Below are 18,035 nucleotides of genomic sequence, written 5' to 3' on the forward strand. Positions count from 1 at the left end.
ACTGTACTGAAAATATAAGACTGTGTGGATGCATGCATAATTACATGTATAAATATATATTTGTATTAAAATATATACATCTCACTAACATTGTGCAACAAGCATAAGAAACCTAAAATTTAATTTTATATCAATATTTAAAAAGGTATTTATAAATTGTTTGTACCCATGTGTAAATACAGTACATTATATAAGTTCAAGGACCTGTTTTAAAGTTCAGAGAACTTACATCTAAAGCTTTCCATTTTCTACCATGTTCTAGGCAAGTAGATGGAAGTTGCTTATTGTATTTTCAGTTTGTTTTCCTTGCATTAACTGCTATTCCCTAGAGCAGCCAAATGGTTGACATTCAGTGTATTCTCAATTATTTTCCTGGATAAAATACACCAATTGTATTGAATGTTTAATATCCTTAATCTTTTCAATGTTTTAATTATGTTATACATATTAACTCTTGTCAATTACATTTAATTCCTTTAAGGTTTATCAACTATTGTATGAAAATTCCCTCTTATTGTCAACTATTCTTTGCAAAATGCATATCAATTTTTGTTTCCTTGGTGAATAATTTGTGTAATTACCTAAGTGTAGTTACAGGATGAGAGCTATGCTCGTGTACTCACCTAGTTGTATTTGCGGGGGTTGAGCTCTGGCTCTTTGGTCCCGCCTCTCAACCGTCAATCAACAGGTGTACAGATTCCTGAGCCTATTGGGCTCTATCATATCTACACTTAAAACTGTGCATGGAGTCAGCCATACAAAGTCGTGTGTGTGTGTGTTCTCTCAAGATTGTCCCACTATCTGTATTATTGACTGCATACCTGCCAAAACTCACTCAGCTCTCCAGTACACTATATTCTTCATACTTCCCTCAAAATACTCTCTTACCTCTTTTGATACATTAGTATGACCAGTATTTTTTGTATGCCTTGATCATTTTTAGGGAAGACATAAATTACTACATATGGACATGCAAGCCATTCTTATTCTATAACTCTTTTCTTGTTCATTTGTAAAGTGTTTACTAGTTAATTATTTCAGGGTCAATATTACATGGCTACTTTTGAATGACAATTTATTTATATTAAGTTAATTAAAACTTTCAAAAATGGTTCCATGTTTCCCTTCCATTATACTCGACATCTGCCTCTATGTACTGTAATCCCCTTATTTCAACCTTGAACATCCTTATTACAGTAACAATTCTCAAACATTAAATTCGACATGTAGTTTAACTCTCACGCATACTCATTGCTATATTCATATCACATACTTACACCAGCTGCTTTACTCAAATTCATTTTCATGTTGTACTCTTGAGCACTCTGCCACTTTACATGCCAAAGTTTCACTTCCATATCATTGTAACAGTTAGCTGCTTATAGGGATGATGTATTATCATACATCATATGATAATATGATTGGCAGTAAGATACCTTCTCCCAGTCATTTCTTAACTCCCATGCTAACATTCCTTTCATTATACTGTACTTTTCACCTCTCCAACCACTCTTCTAACACTCGTACTCTATTGTCTCAACTTCCATACTCGCATTTTGTCTAACCCTGTCCCCAACTTCATTTTTATCTTACAATTTATGTCACATTGTCTTGCAATATGACATTGTCACATCCTTCATCTATAAGGATATACAGTATACAAAATCTACATTCCATTCCATATTTCTAAACACAATAACAAAATTATGAGTGTGGGTTTGGGTCCAATAAAACCAACCCCAGCAGTGTCCCAGTGTATCTCTTGAGGTTTTCTTGTGATGATTTCGGGGCTTTAGCGTCCCCATGACCTGGTCCTCGACCAGGCCTCCTTTTTGTTACACTCCCCCCCCCCCCCCAGGAAGCAGCCCGTAGCAGTTGTCTAACTCCCAGCTACCCATTTACTGCTAGGTGAACAGGTGCATCAGGGTGAAAGAAACGCTGCCCATTTGTTTCCGCCTCCACCAGGAATTGAACCTGGAACCTTAAGACTACGAATATCGAGCGCTGTCCACTCAGCTGTCAGGCCCCTTGCTTACTTTAAACCTCCAAACTATGTAGGTATGACATGCACAAAGTTGCGCACCCCAGGCAACACACATCTTTGGCAGCCTTAACTCGACTGTCAAAAGCATTACATAGACATTTTCTGTGGAAATCCAGCCTTCATATTTAACAAGAGGCAATAAAGCAACATTTCCACTAACAGCCAATGTCACTTCTAGTTCTGTACCCCAAAACAACGTAACTTGTTTTGTATAAATAGAACAATCTGCACTATGACTAGTAAATATTATACTTAAAATACAGTGGAGGAAAATAAACCTTTTATAACGTCTAACTGGTTCTTCAAGCACTTTTAGTCTTACTTGTAAAATAGACAGTACGAACCTCATAGCAGTAACTACACGCAAACTACATGCTGCATAAAGCAATATTATTTTTATACTTATAGTAAAGATCTGATAGAAGGAAAATCACAGATACTCAAAGGCATTAAAGAGTATGATTGGCTCAGATATAAATCCTGTTTGCCTGAACACAAAATGTTCAAAATGTTTCAGTCACTGCTGAAAACCGGTAAAGAAAACACTTCCAAAGGCAGATAGCTGCAGAGAGCAAGTCCCCCAATCATAAACACTCTAAATGAATAGCTTATAAATCACTATGACATACCCTTTTAACATTATATAATTAAATGTCCAGTAACTAAAAAATGCAGACCCCCAATGGAAAAAGGTCCAGCACAAACTTCTGAACTATTTTATCCATCCACATACTCATAGATATCCTCCTAGTTCAAGTAAAATTTGCTGGTGCAGATTTTCCAAAACCATACTATAAGAGGGGGGACATTTGCAACCTTTCATATTGATTTGGGTAATGGTACAATGCTGGTGTACTAAAGTTTGTTAGTACAAACATTAATTGATAAAATAATTAATATGTCTACTGTATAACAGGCAGGGAAGGTAAATAGTCCATACAGAAAAAAAAAGAGCAGCAATATTGGAAAACAAAAATTAAGATATTATAAATGACTCCTTTCCATTTATCACTGTGTATCTACACGGTAAACAGAATCATGGAGGAACAGAACGGTCAAGCTATAGTAACCAAAAACTACTTCCTAAGATTAGGTCCACAGAGCTACCTCTGTCAAACAATAACAGAACACTTCCTCTTCACAAACAACTGTAATACACCTTGTGTGTTGTTCACTCTTGCTCCTCGTTACTCATGTCGTCTTCCTTCTTCTGTACCAATACCCTAAAATCCTCTTGAATACATTCTCTCCACAGGTCTAAGAACACTTAATTCCTTCCACATGCCCAAGCTATCTCAAAACATGCAAACCAACTTTTGAATGCCACACCTTTCCATGACATTTTCATATTCTCCTACGATGTAACTGCTAGTATGGAAGACTGTCTCAATTTAACTTTCCTCCCTTTCTCCCACTTCTTGCCTTGATAAGCTTTGTTCCAAAGTATTTCAGCAGAAAAAGAGCTCGAGATTCTGGCAAAGGTTTATATTCCTTCTGTGCCTTCTCCACTTCTCTATTATGGAGTTGTTAAATCTTGTTTCTATAATCTTTCCAAATTAAACTTCTTAGTTCGTGCTATGTATTATACGTAAAATATTAGAAAATATAAATTAGAGAAAGAATAGTGGAATACTGTATATCTGAAGAGAACGAAAGAGCAAAGAAAGACTAGTTAATTTGAGTGAATTCTTTAACAGTCACTAAGAATTAGCAGGAAAGAGTAGGATGAGTGGATTGCATCCTCTTAAGACTGCCAAAAGGTTTTTGATACTATCCCCCACAAAAGGCTGATTCACAATTTAGACAATATAGAGGACACATTAAACCTACAAAGTGATGTAAATCTGGACTTCAATGAATCACAGAAAACATGATGTTTGATGAAGAAAGTTCCAGCCTCAGCACTATTGTAAAATCGAAAATATAAAAATAGAAATCACATACAAAACAGTCAAATCAAACAATGAAAAAAACAATACAAAAGACTAGGGATTAATAATTTCAAAAGACCTTAATTTTAAAGAACACAATAAAGTAGGTGTCACAACTACAAGAAAAATGACAAGCAGGATAATAAAAATCTTTCAAACAAGAGATGCCAGACCAGTGATGGCACAGTACTTTTTTTTAAGACACTAGTGTTCTCCTGGGTGGAATATTGTTACACACACTAACCGACCCATTCAAAGCAAAAGTTGCTGACTTGGAAAACGTGCAGAGATCTTTTACGGCCCAATTCCATTTAATTAACATTTAAAGTATTAGGAATGTTTAACATTTCTAAATCTAAGAGATGTACATAATAATTCACATTTGGAAAAAAAATATTAGAGGGACTGATTCCAAAGTTGCACACACAAATAACTCCTTATGAGGCCAGGAGGCATGGCAGGAAGTGCAAAATAGCCCCATTGAAAGAAGTATAATAGGTATGCTAAGAAATAATTGTATCAACATTAAGGGCCCAAGACTTTTCAACACTCTCCCTCCAAATATAAGAAGCATAACTAGCCAACCTCTCACATTGTTCAAGAGAACTTGATAACTAAAGAATACAAGATCAACCGAGCTGAGATCCATGTCAGACTGCGAACAGCACTGTCCAACAGTCTGGTTAACTACACCACCAATCAGGAGGCCTAGTCACAGACTGGGCCACAGTGACATTGATTCCCAGAACCAACAACATGTAGAGGTAACTGGGAAGATATTCTTTCCTTTCATCTTATTCTTATATTCATCTTTTTCTTTTATTCATCCTTTCATCTTACTCTCTTCCCTCATATTGTTAATCTCTTCTTCTCTTTCCATTACATGATTTAATAATGGTCCAGGACAAACAAGTGTCATTGTTTCTTCATTTTTTGATGTGTGGTTTGGATAACATATCTTCAGCCACATTATTGTGATTCATTGCCTGCATATTTTTTTCAAAATAGCCGAGTGTGTTTTTGATAATCAAAAAGTGCTAAGCCAGAATTAGACTATAACCATATGTTTTTCCCACTATCTCTGATCTTCAGTCTTTCAAGAATCATCTGTTCCCCTTGCATTACATATTTCTATTAAAAACAAACAAACACATGCTTGTTAAAGACTGTCTAATAACTGCCAGGCTCTAATTAATGTCTCGCAATCCAATACAAATTAAAGCCTGTATCAATTTCATTATAATATTGTTCAAAAATTCTAGTGTTACAAATTAAATGGGAAAATTAAATTTAGTTTGTTCTGATTTTTTAACTAATTTGATGCTATTTTGTGGTGGCAATTGTCTTCAGATATTAAAATAATAAGAAATTGAAATCAAAGTTAACTGCAGTACTGTACTTTATAAAAGGACAATAATGATCAGAGAAAAAGCATTACAAAGATTTTACAGATGGGTTAAACAGAGAAATAGAAAATTCCATTTACTGAATTATTTTAACAAAAAGCTTTTGTTGGCATTTCATACCGAGAGTAAGTACCAACACACACGAGTGTTGCTTATTAGCAACAAGGTTACCTCATGTTCCTGCCCTCCTCGTAGGCAACAAACTTAAACCACAAACACAAATTTACATTTTAAATTTAATAATTTAACAATTTCAATTTAACCTGCAATGTAAGTTTACATTATAGGTTACCTTGAGGTTACCCCCAAGTTAGTTCTAAGGACTGATGTCCCCACAACTCGGTCAGTGACCACATCTCTTGGTACCATTTGGAGGTGTTCATTAAATTACCTCTTGAACATAGACATCAGCTAGCTATTTCCCAACCCATCCTCTTCCTCTGCAATGATAGGACTTTTTGTAACTGTGGTTGAAAGTACAGTACCAATACAGTACTAATGGAGGCCTAGTAAGCCACTTTTTGTAGTTTGTTCCAGTCTGGAAAATGAGGCTAAAACCAAACTTAAATATTCCTAGACCTAGTATAGCACATATGTACTATAGTAGGCCTCAAATATCATGTATTAGGCCTAGGATAGTTAGGTCTTATTAATAACAAACAAAAACTTCTCTGGTTTGTTCAAATTCAATAATAAGTGTTTTCTGGTGGTCCATAACAACATATTTAAACTGTATTTTTGATCATATAATTACTATAAGTACTTTTACACCCTTTTCAGTGGGGCTGTGTTACACATTGTAATGCCTTCTGGCCTCTTAAGGAATTGGTATTGCAATGTGCAGTTTGGGAACTAGTCCCTCTTAATACATTCCAGGTGCAAATTATTATTATTTCTTTCACATATCCTCAAGGTAGTACAATTTATGTGATTTTAAGCAGTCACAATAACTTAGATGTTTTACTGAATGGTTTCTCTAGCTTTGAATGGGGCTGTTAGTATTCAAAAATATGTATTCCACCCTAGTCAGCACTAGTCTTGAAAAGTACCATCATTGATTTGATATCTCATGTTTGAAAGGTTTTCGTTCTCCAGCCTATTATTCTTCTTGTAGTTATTACAGCTGCTCTATTGTGCTCACTCCGATTATCATCTGACATGAATACTCCCGGGGTCTTTTACGTTGCCTCTTTCTTTCTCTAGTGTGGTTTGGCTGTTTTATATAGTACAATACAGTACATGGTTTGTTTTAATGTCTACATAGCACAGGACCTGGAACTTGTCTTCATTGAAAATCATGTTTTCTGTGACTCAGTGAAAGACCTGGTTTATATCAGTTTGGAGATATGCTGCATCCTCTGTACTTTCTACTTCTGAACTACTAGTATCATCCATAAAGGATAATATAGTACTGTGATAATTTGTCATTGACTGGTATGAGAATGAGGAGTACTGAAGCCAGTACAGTACAGTGGGGGTACTAAACTTATCACTGAATAATCCAAATTGTATTTTGTTGATTCAAACTCTGGTTTCTGCTTGTTAGGAAAATTAAGATCCATCTTCCTACTTTGCCAATTATTCCTTGTGTGTGCAATTACACCATGGTTATGTTTGTCAAAAGCCTCTGCAAAGTGAGTGTATATCACAAAGGCATTTTGCTTCTCTTCCATGGCATCAAAGTCTATGTCATAGGAGTATATCAATTGTGAGAGGAAGGAGAAACCCACTCTGAACCCATGTTAGGCCAGGATTATAAAGGTCTTGTGATTTTGTGTTTTTTCATCTTACTTTTTTTGCACTATTTCAAAGATTTTATGATGTGTGACGTTAGTACTATCAGTCTAAAATTTATTGCTTCTGCTTTACTACCCCATTTTAAGCATGATAGGGATGATACCAATATCTAGGCTGTATATCTCTATTATGTTTAGGGCATGTAATAAGCCATTTTTAAAATTCTTGATGAATACATTATTCCAAGAGGCTTGGCCCCTGGGGCAGGGTGTACAAGCATGTTGTTCCACTTCGAAGTCCAATGGGGTTAGTGATATCCGAGATATAAATAGAGGTTGGCATCACATTCATGAATTAATTCATTTAGGTTGTCAAATCTTCAGTGTTAAAGAGGTTAATGAAAAGAAGTCATACTGTGTCCTCAATATTTCACTAATTTTTTTGTAACCAATAACAAACATTCCATCTCCCTCGTGCAAGGGGCCCAATACTGGTTTTTGTTCTCGACTTTGCACGAGAAACATGTTTGATGCTTGTAAATTTTACTGATATCTATTTTCACTGTGTATCCTAGATTTGATTTTATCCTTACAGTTTTAGCTAAATAACTATTTATCTAGCAGTTTTTCTTGTTCTCAGGACAGAGAAGGGCATTTCTGTACTATAATTCCATCATTTCTTTTGTTTTTAGCTTACCATTCATTCCTATTGCATTTTTATCTAATTTCTTGTGATACGATATCTTGTGATAGATATGAACTGGGCATATGTATAGTGTCATGGTGTCTATTCTCTCAAGACACTGACTTAGTTTATGTTATTCAACTGTTGTTTCCAGTATATTTTTGTGAGGTCATGGTCTATTAGTTCCCAGTTAATAAGTTAATTATTAAAACTTAATTTGCTAAATTCTCCTCCTCATGGGTATGAGACAGGCCGCACAGACCTATTGTTTATGCTTGTCTGAACTTCAATTAAGTTTTGATACTTCAACTGTACTCAATTGGATTTTTAGTCACGAGATCCACAAATATAAACAACCCATTCAATAACTACACAGCCACATATAACTGCATCTATGTATAGGTAGTAAAGTCTTAATTTTTCTCATTTTCTAATTTCTACATACATCTTTGCACACACACTTAACTTTTCAAAATTTAAAGAGAAAAAATAAAATAAAATGAAAGTACAATACCGCACAGTTGACTTCGGATTGAATGGCCCTTACTCAACTGGAAATCAGAATGCAACAAAAAACAGAAAACTGAAATTTGGCATCAAAAGTTTTTAACCAGACAAGAAAAAAATACATTTTCCCAATAATTTCTATATCAAAGTGAGAATAAATGTGCTTCTATCATCTGCAATAATAAGAAAATAATGACTGGTAATTTTTTGGTTTAAATAATAATGTTTGGATCCAACTAAAGTTCCTGTACTGGAATTGGGGTTTGGTACAAATCTGTACGTTCAAGTAGGAGCTTACTGAATAACCTGCATCTAATTCATGAATTTATATATATATATATACAGGGTATACATATGAAAGGTCCTTAATTCCAATAAGAACAGTGTTCATATCATTAATGCTGCTTCTCTATTGCCCATATATGACTAACTGATGAGAACATTACCATATAATGATACAATAAAAACAGTATTTTACACTACAATACATAACCATAGCATAATGCACCCTGTTGGCAAAACAGTGATGTCTATTTTTCCTTACCTCTAAGAATTTTTTCTTCATAACAGCGGTAAAAGTCCCATATCCTAACTGTTCCGTCATCTGAGCCAGTGGCAAACTTCTGGTCACTTGGGGAAAAACTGTGGAAAGACATTTGTGGAAAGGATACACTTATGCACAACATGTGTGTGTGTGTGTTGGTGATGGGAGTGGAGTATGGTCTGCATTATTTGATCCCCAAGACAAGCAAATATCTAATAAAAGCAACAATTCAAATCAGGCAATCTAAATACTGTACTGCACAACTTTATGCCAAAGGCCCATTTGTCCACTAAAAACCCATACTGTATTTTCTTCTAGTTAGGTGTATTTTATTTTACTAATAGAATATGACCAATCGTTAAGATTTATTTCAACATTATTACATTAATATTACTACTGTATACATTTTATCAATGTTTAAAAACAAATTCAGCAGTTTTAAGCATTTGCCTTATCTTGAATTGTTAAAATTTATTTAAACAGTTTGATAACTTTTGTAAAAATCTATATACTGTATATTCTTAGTGTTTGATATTTATATTTCAGCAAAATATTTAGCTTTCAATATCAAGCATTACTCTAAATTTCAAGTTTGTATAAAAAAATAATGTCTTGCATTAACAGTACGTATTGTCACATGCAGTTCATCGATCTGGCAGAATTCATGTTCAAATATTTATTGGCTCTTAAAAATTCATTAACTTAATACCAAACTTAAAATTCACTTTATTACACTAACATAAAAAATGTTTGGTGGCTTATATTCACTACAAAATTCATTCTTTGTATAATTTTCTGTGTATCCATTTAATGTTTTCAAAAACTATCTGGGTGAGACTTCTTCCTCTTTGTATTGGACATTTTCTTACAGATATACTGTTGCTTCTCTCTGTCAATTAAGTGGTAATTTAGCGAGATACTAACGAATGATAGGTGAATAAAAACAGGCCTCTGGGGGTGACAGACTGACCAATGAGAAGTCCACCTGCCACTACCCAGGTGAGCCTATAGAGCATGTTCACCTATTTTATTGAGAAGTCATTATATTTACAAGGAATTTACAATAACAGCAATCACAAAACTGATCACAGTTGGCAGATGGCTTGTGCGATGGATAAGGATGGATGAACTTTATTGGGTTATGCCGATGAAAAGATTACAAAAGGAACAGTTCTTGGTTTGCAGTCTTCTACATAACTTTACAAAAAGAATACTGGTAATAATCTCGAAGATAGGATAAATATTTGCTTTTATTGTATTAAAAAAAATTACATCACACTTATTGAGTAATGCACAATGAACTCAGTGATCTACTATAAACAATGATAAAGTGTAAGGAGTTTGTAGAATATATTCATGTACCAATCACCAACATTCCAAAAACCGAAGAACTACTATGTTTTGTCGAGCAATGTAGGTTATTCTTTATTTAGTCACTAGTAAAGTATAAAGTTTCACCCTATGTTAAGAGGATAAAGGTAAATCTTTATTGGTTGTCTTCAAATATCCATATAATACAAGAAATGTTAAATACAGTTGGCTATGCTAACTACATTTTTTAACATTACTTAAAATCATTTGGTATGTGTTTATTTCATAAATTTTAGCCTTTTGTCCTACTAATCACCTGGCAAATTATAGGTATGGTGGATTGTGTTACCTCTGGTTAGCAACAAAAGGGATGCAGCGTATGTAAAAGATGATTCCATGGGTGCAGATTGCAAGGATGGGAAGTTCAAAGATCATGAAAGATTTTATAAGTAAAATAATAATTTGGATATACCTGTAAATAACTGACTATACCAAACGAAATTTAATTTTAAACTAGTATTAATAACAAAATGAACAATCAAAATAATAAAAAATAAGTGATAAAGAAAGAATAATCTACAAAATGCATACAAAATGTGATAGAAAGTCCGTGTAACTGTAAGGAGCACCCACAAAATTGAACAGAAAAGGAATAGTACGGCCCCCAAAGCCACTGATACCAAGTATAGTTCAAAAGTAATCGTGAATATGTGAAATGTTTGACGAATCAACTGAGAATCCCGAATATATTTTCTAAGGTGGATACCATGATATGGGATCTTAATAGCAAATGGTATCAAACAAAAATGCAGAAAGTGCAGCTTAGTGCCCTCATGATGATTTATCAACACAGGGAAACTTTTGTAGTATGTGTGTGCTAATAAAAGACTAAATGCACTGACCTCTATTTGTGCGAAGGAGTATGTAAAAATGATAAGAAATTTCTGATAATGAAGATTCCTCAGTGAAAATATGGGGCAACTTGAACAGATAATTATGAGAAGGGGACGGTGACATAAGGATATGGACTGGGTGTACCTGAGACCACGCACAGGATCCTTATGAGCCTGGAAGAGCTTCACATTGTTCATATTCGTCTGCCAGTATTTGACAAAACCACCAGTGTCGCCAGTCACCATCCACTGGTCGTTATGAGACCATACCATCGTCCGCACACTGCTGTCATGAGCCTGTCAAGGAACAAATTCATAATAATAAAACATGCCACTATTAGTTATTAGCTTCCAAGCCTTAACCCTTTGATGACTACCTTCAAAAATCTTCCCCTGATCCCCCAGAACCAAGTTTTTCAAATATTACAAAATTTCTATACATGTTAGAAGCACAGATAACTTAACAGAAGAAAACACCAGTAGGTTATGACAACATGTTTGTATTTGTATACATTAATTATAACAAAAATACACAATGAAATTACATTAACGTGATTTATAAGCGTTGGAGAGAGCACTCCTGTACCACAGCTAGAGTGCATGGGGGCAATGTGTAAAACCCCCTGATTGGGCTTCAGTATTAGCCTCAGGACCCCGAGAGAATTCAGTTGAATCACAAGTTTCATTGCTTTTAACCATGTCATGGTGTAGTGGTCAAGGGCGTGTGCTTGGGAATACCAAATGTACGGGCTCGAATCCTCCTCGTTGCTTCTACTGATTTTCTTATAAAAAGAATGCTCTATTGTTGACCAGACCACACACTAGAAGGTGAAGGGACGACGACGTTTCGGTTCGTCCTGGACCATTCTCAAGTCGATTGTCGACTGTACTGTTGTACTGCATGTTTTGTTCACCATAACGAACTACTAAGTTGGTCTTAGGAGTCAAAAAGCAACGAGGAGTGACCGCCACACACCAGCCAGCCACTCCCTTCCTCAACAACACCTCACTCGCCCTCATTCTCCTCCCACAATACTGTTTTTGCATTTATTCACTATACACAGGCGTTATACTGTATATACGTATTTCCATGTTTTGTTTACCATAACTGTTCATCTAAGCTTGTATGGTGAGTAAAGGCACAAAGACGTAGCTACTCACACAGTCAGCTGGTGACGGCCGCCCTCAAGGCCAGATGCACTAATATTTCTCCTCCAACAATATTGTTTGTGGTATTATTACGCTATATACACACATTATATATAAGTATCTACCTGTTTTAGTCACCATACCTGTACAAATAAGCTGGTATGGTGCCCAAAGACCATAGTGGCCACCAGTAAACAACATGACAAGTCGTGCAGACAACGCATCTCCCTCACCAAAATGGCGGCTCCCACCCTACTCCTCTCGCTGTTATCTCACAATATACACACGTTATATATAAATATCTACATTTGTGTTCACCATAGCGAACCACTAAGCTGGTATGGTGAGTGCAGTCAATAAAAGGTGGCCACATACAGTCAGAAGACGAAGCCACAACCCCTCATTCCCACAGCCTTACTCCTCCCTCCATGGAGCACAGTGCTAAATATCACCACAATCCTGCTATTATCAGAATCCTGGTCAGTTTTATCACAGTCAGGGGTCTTCTATAATACTATCATTGCTAAATAATAGCAGTATCATGTATATTATGGCATTTGTAGGCGATGCTGTGATCAAAAGCTGAACAACGGTGCTGTGAGCTCGTGCTGTGTGCACCAGCCTTGGTGGCTTGCTCAATACTGACGCTCTAACACCCAAGAATGTTGGCCTGGATTTTTTTTCTAGGTGGCACCTGGCAACTATTGGTCGTGGCTGTACTATAGCTGCCCCTATCCCAGGTGGGACGTTTAAATTATAGCGCTTAAATTACTGTACAGTATAGCGCTAGACAGCATATATATATGATGTGCGCGGTTTCGGTTTTGTCACTGATATCATATATATATGATATGCGCGGTTTAAGGGTTAAGCTTTGATGGAGCCGAGAAGTTGAGCAACTTATGGGCACTGAATGAGTAGGCACTTTGACACACTCGACCCCACTACCCTGCCGGGTGGCAGTTGCCGTGAATATAATTGTTTATAATTATTTCAATGTGTCTCATTCGTTTCTTCTCTGGTTTTTTGCTTTAACTCTTAAGCTGCTAAGGGGTTCTGAGGAGGTTTACACCCCTGTGCACAAGAAACAACAAATAATTTTTTTTTGGTCTTCTAAAAATGTTAAATTGTGTTCCCTGAGCATGGGGAAAAAAAATTGCAGGTGACATATTTTGGCAGAAAGAGGCAGAGGAAGTCAGCGACACCTGAGCTGTCAGGTGAGAGTTGCCACAAAGATGATATTACCTAATTATTTCAATGTGTGATTTTTTCTTATTTTTTTTTTTTGCAGTAATATTATTCAACAGTGTGTAGTGTGATAGATTTATATAATAAAAGGGGTGAATCATCACTATACTCAAAAGTATGGTGTGCATATTAGTGATTCAATTATTATGTTCATAAAATAATAAACAAATAGTTTTGCTGTTATTACACTATATATAGACATTATATACAAGTATCTACATGTTTTATTCACCACAACTGTACAACTAAGCTGATATAGTTAGTTTAAGCACTAAGAGATGTCGCTACACACACAGTCAGCTGGCAGCTGCCTCCCTCACTTATTCAAGGCCAGACGCAATAAAATTTCTCCCCCAACAATACTCTTTGTAGTGTTATTACACTATGTACACACATTATATATAAGTATCTACATATTGTATTCACCGTAACTGTACACCTAAGCTTATAGGGTTCCCAAAGAGCATAGTGGCCACCCTCTACACAGACAAATCATGCAGATGACACCACCTTCATCACCCAAATAGCTCCTCCCAACATAATTTTTTTGCTGTTATTACACTAATATAAACACATTATATATAAGTATCTACATTTATGTTCCCCATAGAGAACCACTGACCTGGTATGGTGAATGCAGACAATAACAGGTGGCCACACAGTAAATGATGCTATCTCCCTACCTCCCTCAGCATTATTCCTCCTACAAAGCGCTAATTATCACAACAATCCTGGTCATTTTTATCAGTCAGGGGTCTTCTGTAATACCGTCATCGTTAAATAATAGCAGTTACATATATATTTTGACATTTTTAGGAGATGCTGTGGTCACAAGCTGAACAGCAATGCTGTTACCTCATGCTGTGTGCACCAGCCTTGGTTGCTCACACAGTACAGTACTGTGGCTCTCACATCGGATAATGTTGCCTACGATTTTTTTAAACATGGTGTCTGTTTATAAGAGCCCTGAGGAAGCTGATGTGAACCCTGTGTAGCCACAAACCATTTGAATCATGCCCGGCACCCTATGTCATATATATATATGCCATGCGTACGGTGGGACATGTTACTCCAGGCGTATATATACGCCATGCGCAGTTTAAGGGTTAATATCATTCAAAAGTGTGCAATTTGTGGAATTTATGTAGTTAAATGTGTGGAATATCACTATGCTCAAAATTATGGATCTTGTATATGGTGACACATTATACTCTAAGATCAATCAAATAGTGTTTTTGCTGTTAATATACTATATACACATGTTATATAATGAACTGCATTTTTTGTGCACCATAATGAACCACAAAGATCGTGTGTTGAGAGTTTATATAAGCAGAACAAGAATCCAAAGTCTGCCTAGTGAGCAACAGCTGTGACAGGGGCTACCCCAAATAAAATTTTACATAATTACTTCAGTGTCTGCAAATGGTTTATATCTAGTTCTTTGCAGTAATATTAATCAATAGTGTGTAATTTGTGGAATCTATATAGTTAAACATGTCTAATATTGCTATTCTCAAAAATATAGGACTCATTTACAGCAACATGTACAGTATATTATATTCTTAGATCAACCAAACAGTGTTCTTGCTGTTATTACACTATACACAATCGACTGGTCCAGGACGGACTGAAACGTCGTCGTCCCTTCATTTTCTAGTATGTGGATTGGTCAACATTACACTGTACTGTATACGCACATATATATCACTATCAACATTTATATGCACCATAAACTAACAAGCAGTTCTATATGGTAATGAAATCAAAACAGAACATGGAGCCACAAGATACAAACAGACGATGTCAGAAGTCCCATGATGCAAGACAATGCTTCCAATATTCTACTATCTCTCTATGACCAGCTACAAAACTGCTGTTATTACCACATTTCTATCACAAAAATGCCGAATACGAATCCATTTTCCCAAGGTTATATTGTAGGGAAGATGAGGTCATTTCATGATATGAAGATGCAGGAAACAATGGCTGGGTGCTGTCTCTCTAACTTATGCTGTGAATATTATAAATAGCATTGTGTTCACTCATATCTGAATGTTGTACATAGTCTTTATCAGTCAGGATCATTTATGACACTTTCAATGCAAAATAATTAGTTACCTATTTTATTCTTCATTACCAAGTTGTTGTACTGTGGCCCCTAGCTGCACAGTGGTGCTGTGAGCTGCTCCTGCATGTACCAGCCTTGATCACTCTCTCAGTACTGAAGCTCTCACAGCCAAAATGGATGCCAATGATTTTTTTTTTCTCAAGATGGCATCTATTTACTGGAGTCCTGAGGCACAGGATGTGAGCCCCATGTAGCCACGTGAGTTTTGAATCGCTCCATATACCTAAAAGCGCCATATGGCACTCTGCGCACCCCTGATTAGGCACACCTTAAGGCGCTCTGAGCAGTGCAGTGGTTAAACATTGAAAATGTGCAAGTTCGGGTCACTCTTCTGATTATTATTATTATTATTATTATTATTTGTCAACCACAATACTGTATACCCTTCAATTGCGCATCGCATCATATGATGCTTTGACCGACTTGCAGTAAATTGCGAATCGCATCATGTGACGCATCATGTGATGCTTTGGAGTACTATGCAAGATTTAAACGGCCCGCGGACACACGGGGTTCACCACACCTTTATCAGGGCTCTTGTAAACAGACGCCATTTTTTAAAAAAATCGTGGGCCAAACTCCCGGGTGTTAGGGGCCTCAGTATTGAGTCAGCTACCAAGCCTGACGCACGCAGCATGAACTCACAGCACTGCTGTTCAGCTTGTGGCCACAGCATCGCCTAAAAATGCCATAATATACTTGTTCATGCTATTATGTAGCGATGATATTATTACAGAAGACCCCTAACTGTGATAAAACTGACCAGGATTCTGATAATAGCAGGATTGTGGTGATATTTGGCACTGTGCGCCATGGAGGGAGGAGTAATGCTGTGGGAGGGAGGATGGTGGCGTTGTCTTTTGAGTGTGTGGGGCCACCTTTTATTGACTGCACTCACCATACCAGCTTAGTGGTTTGCTATGGTGAACACAAATGTAGATACTTATATATAACATGTGTATAGTGTGAGATAACAGCGAGAGTAGGAGGTTGGGAGCCGCCATTTTGGTGAGGGAGGAGCGTCGTCTGCAGAACTTATCATGTTGTTTACTGATGACCACGATGGTCTTTGGGCACCATACCAGTTTACTTGTACAAGTATGGTGAATAAAACAGGTAGATATTTATATATAATGTGTGTATAAAGCGTAATAACACCACAAACAGTATTGTTGTAGGAGAAATATTAGTGCGTCTGGCCTTGAGGGCGGCCGCCACCAGCTGACTGTGTGAGTAGCTACGTCTTTGTGCCTTTACTCACCATACAAGCTTAGATGTACAGTTATGGTGAACAAAATATGTAAATACTTATATATAACATCTGTATATAAAAGGAAAAACAGTATGGTGGGTGGAGAATGGTGGCAAATCAGGTGAGGTGAGGTGAGGGAGGGAGTGGCAGCCAGTGGCAACCAGTCACTGCCACTCAGCATACCAACTTAGTGGTTCGTCATGGTGAACAAAACATGCAGATACTTATATATAACCTGTGTATAAAGTGTAATAACCGACAAAGTATTTGTTCACTGTTTGATGAACATAATTGAATCAACAATATGCACACCATATTTTTGAGTACAGCGATGATTCACTCATTTTATTATATAAATATATCACACTACACACTATTGAATAATATTACAGCTAAAAAACTACGAAAAATCAATCAGAGACATTAAAATAATTAGGTAATTATCTCTTTGTGGAAACTCTGGCCTGACAGCTGGCGATCAACAGACCGCCTGGGACGCACGCTTAGTCAGCGCCTGATTTTTGCCAGAATTCCCCGCCCTATAGTGGGCAATATATGCCACTTACGATTTTTTTATTATTTTTGCCGTGATCAGTGAACACAAATTAACAGGTTAGGAAGATATTTTTTTTTTTTTTTTTTGGTATGCGCCTGTGGGTGTCAAATGGTATATAGCTATGCGCCATTTAAGGGTTAAGGGTTCTACTACCTTCAGTGTCGATTTTGAGATCCGACTGAACTTGAATGTTACAAAGACGTTTGAGAGTTTATTCAAACAAAATGTCGTAATTAACCCCCTAAATGTGCACCCCTAAATTAAGTCAATTTCCTGGTGAACCAAAAAAATTCTTACCTTCATATATCATAAAACATTTATTTCTTACAGTGGTACCTAAATTCTAATAATTTGAACATGGTTGTAGCGAGGTGAAGAAATATTGAAAATGTCAAATTCTGAACATTTATTTTTGTGTTAACTATTTGTAATATAATTCTCATCACTAATAGCTTCCAGGTCCATATAATCCTTCAAATTTTGCATGGCATCCTTGGCTCCTAACATGGGCATCAATAAATGGATGTTTATGCCCTGACGGTGTACAGTAACTCCCTTTTTTTTTTATCAATTCCCAGAAAGGTGCTAATGCTTCAGAATTTTTTTAATATGTGAAACAATTGCCAGAGCCTTCTAGTATTG

The 18,035-nt window shown here is 36.3% G+C and overlaps 1 protein-coding gene across 1 annotated transcript in view; it reads right to left on the reverse strand.

Moving 5' to 3' along the window:
• Nucleotides 1–18,035, reverse strand: part of Wdr33 (WD repeat domain 33) — a 77,703-nt gene that overhangs the window by 43,970 nt on the left and 15,698 nt on the right. Inside the window, exons 4-5 of the mRNA XM_045750661.2 lie at nucleotides 11,203–11,354; nucleotides 8,854–8,951 (exon numbers count right to left, since the gene is read on the reverse strand). Of these exons, the coding sequence (XP_045606617.1) occupies nucleotides 8,854–8,951; nucleotides 11,203–11,354 (250 nt within the window). The remainder of the gene's footprint in view (nucleotides 1–8,853; nucleotides 8,952–11,202; nucleotides 11,355–18,035) is intronic.

This window comes from Procambarus clarkii, chromosome 52, assembly GCF_040958095.1.
Source record: "Procambarus clarkii isolate CNS0578487 chromosome 52, FALCON_Pclarkii_2.0, whole genome shotgun sequence".
Classification (NCBI taxonomy): domain Eukaryota; kingdom Metazoa; phylum Arthropoda; class Malacostraca; order Decapoda; family Cambaridae; genus Procambarus; species Procambarus clarkii.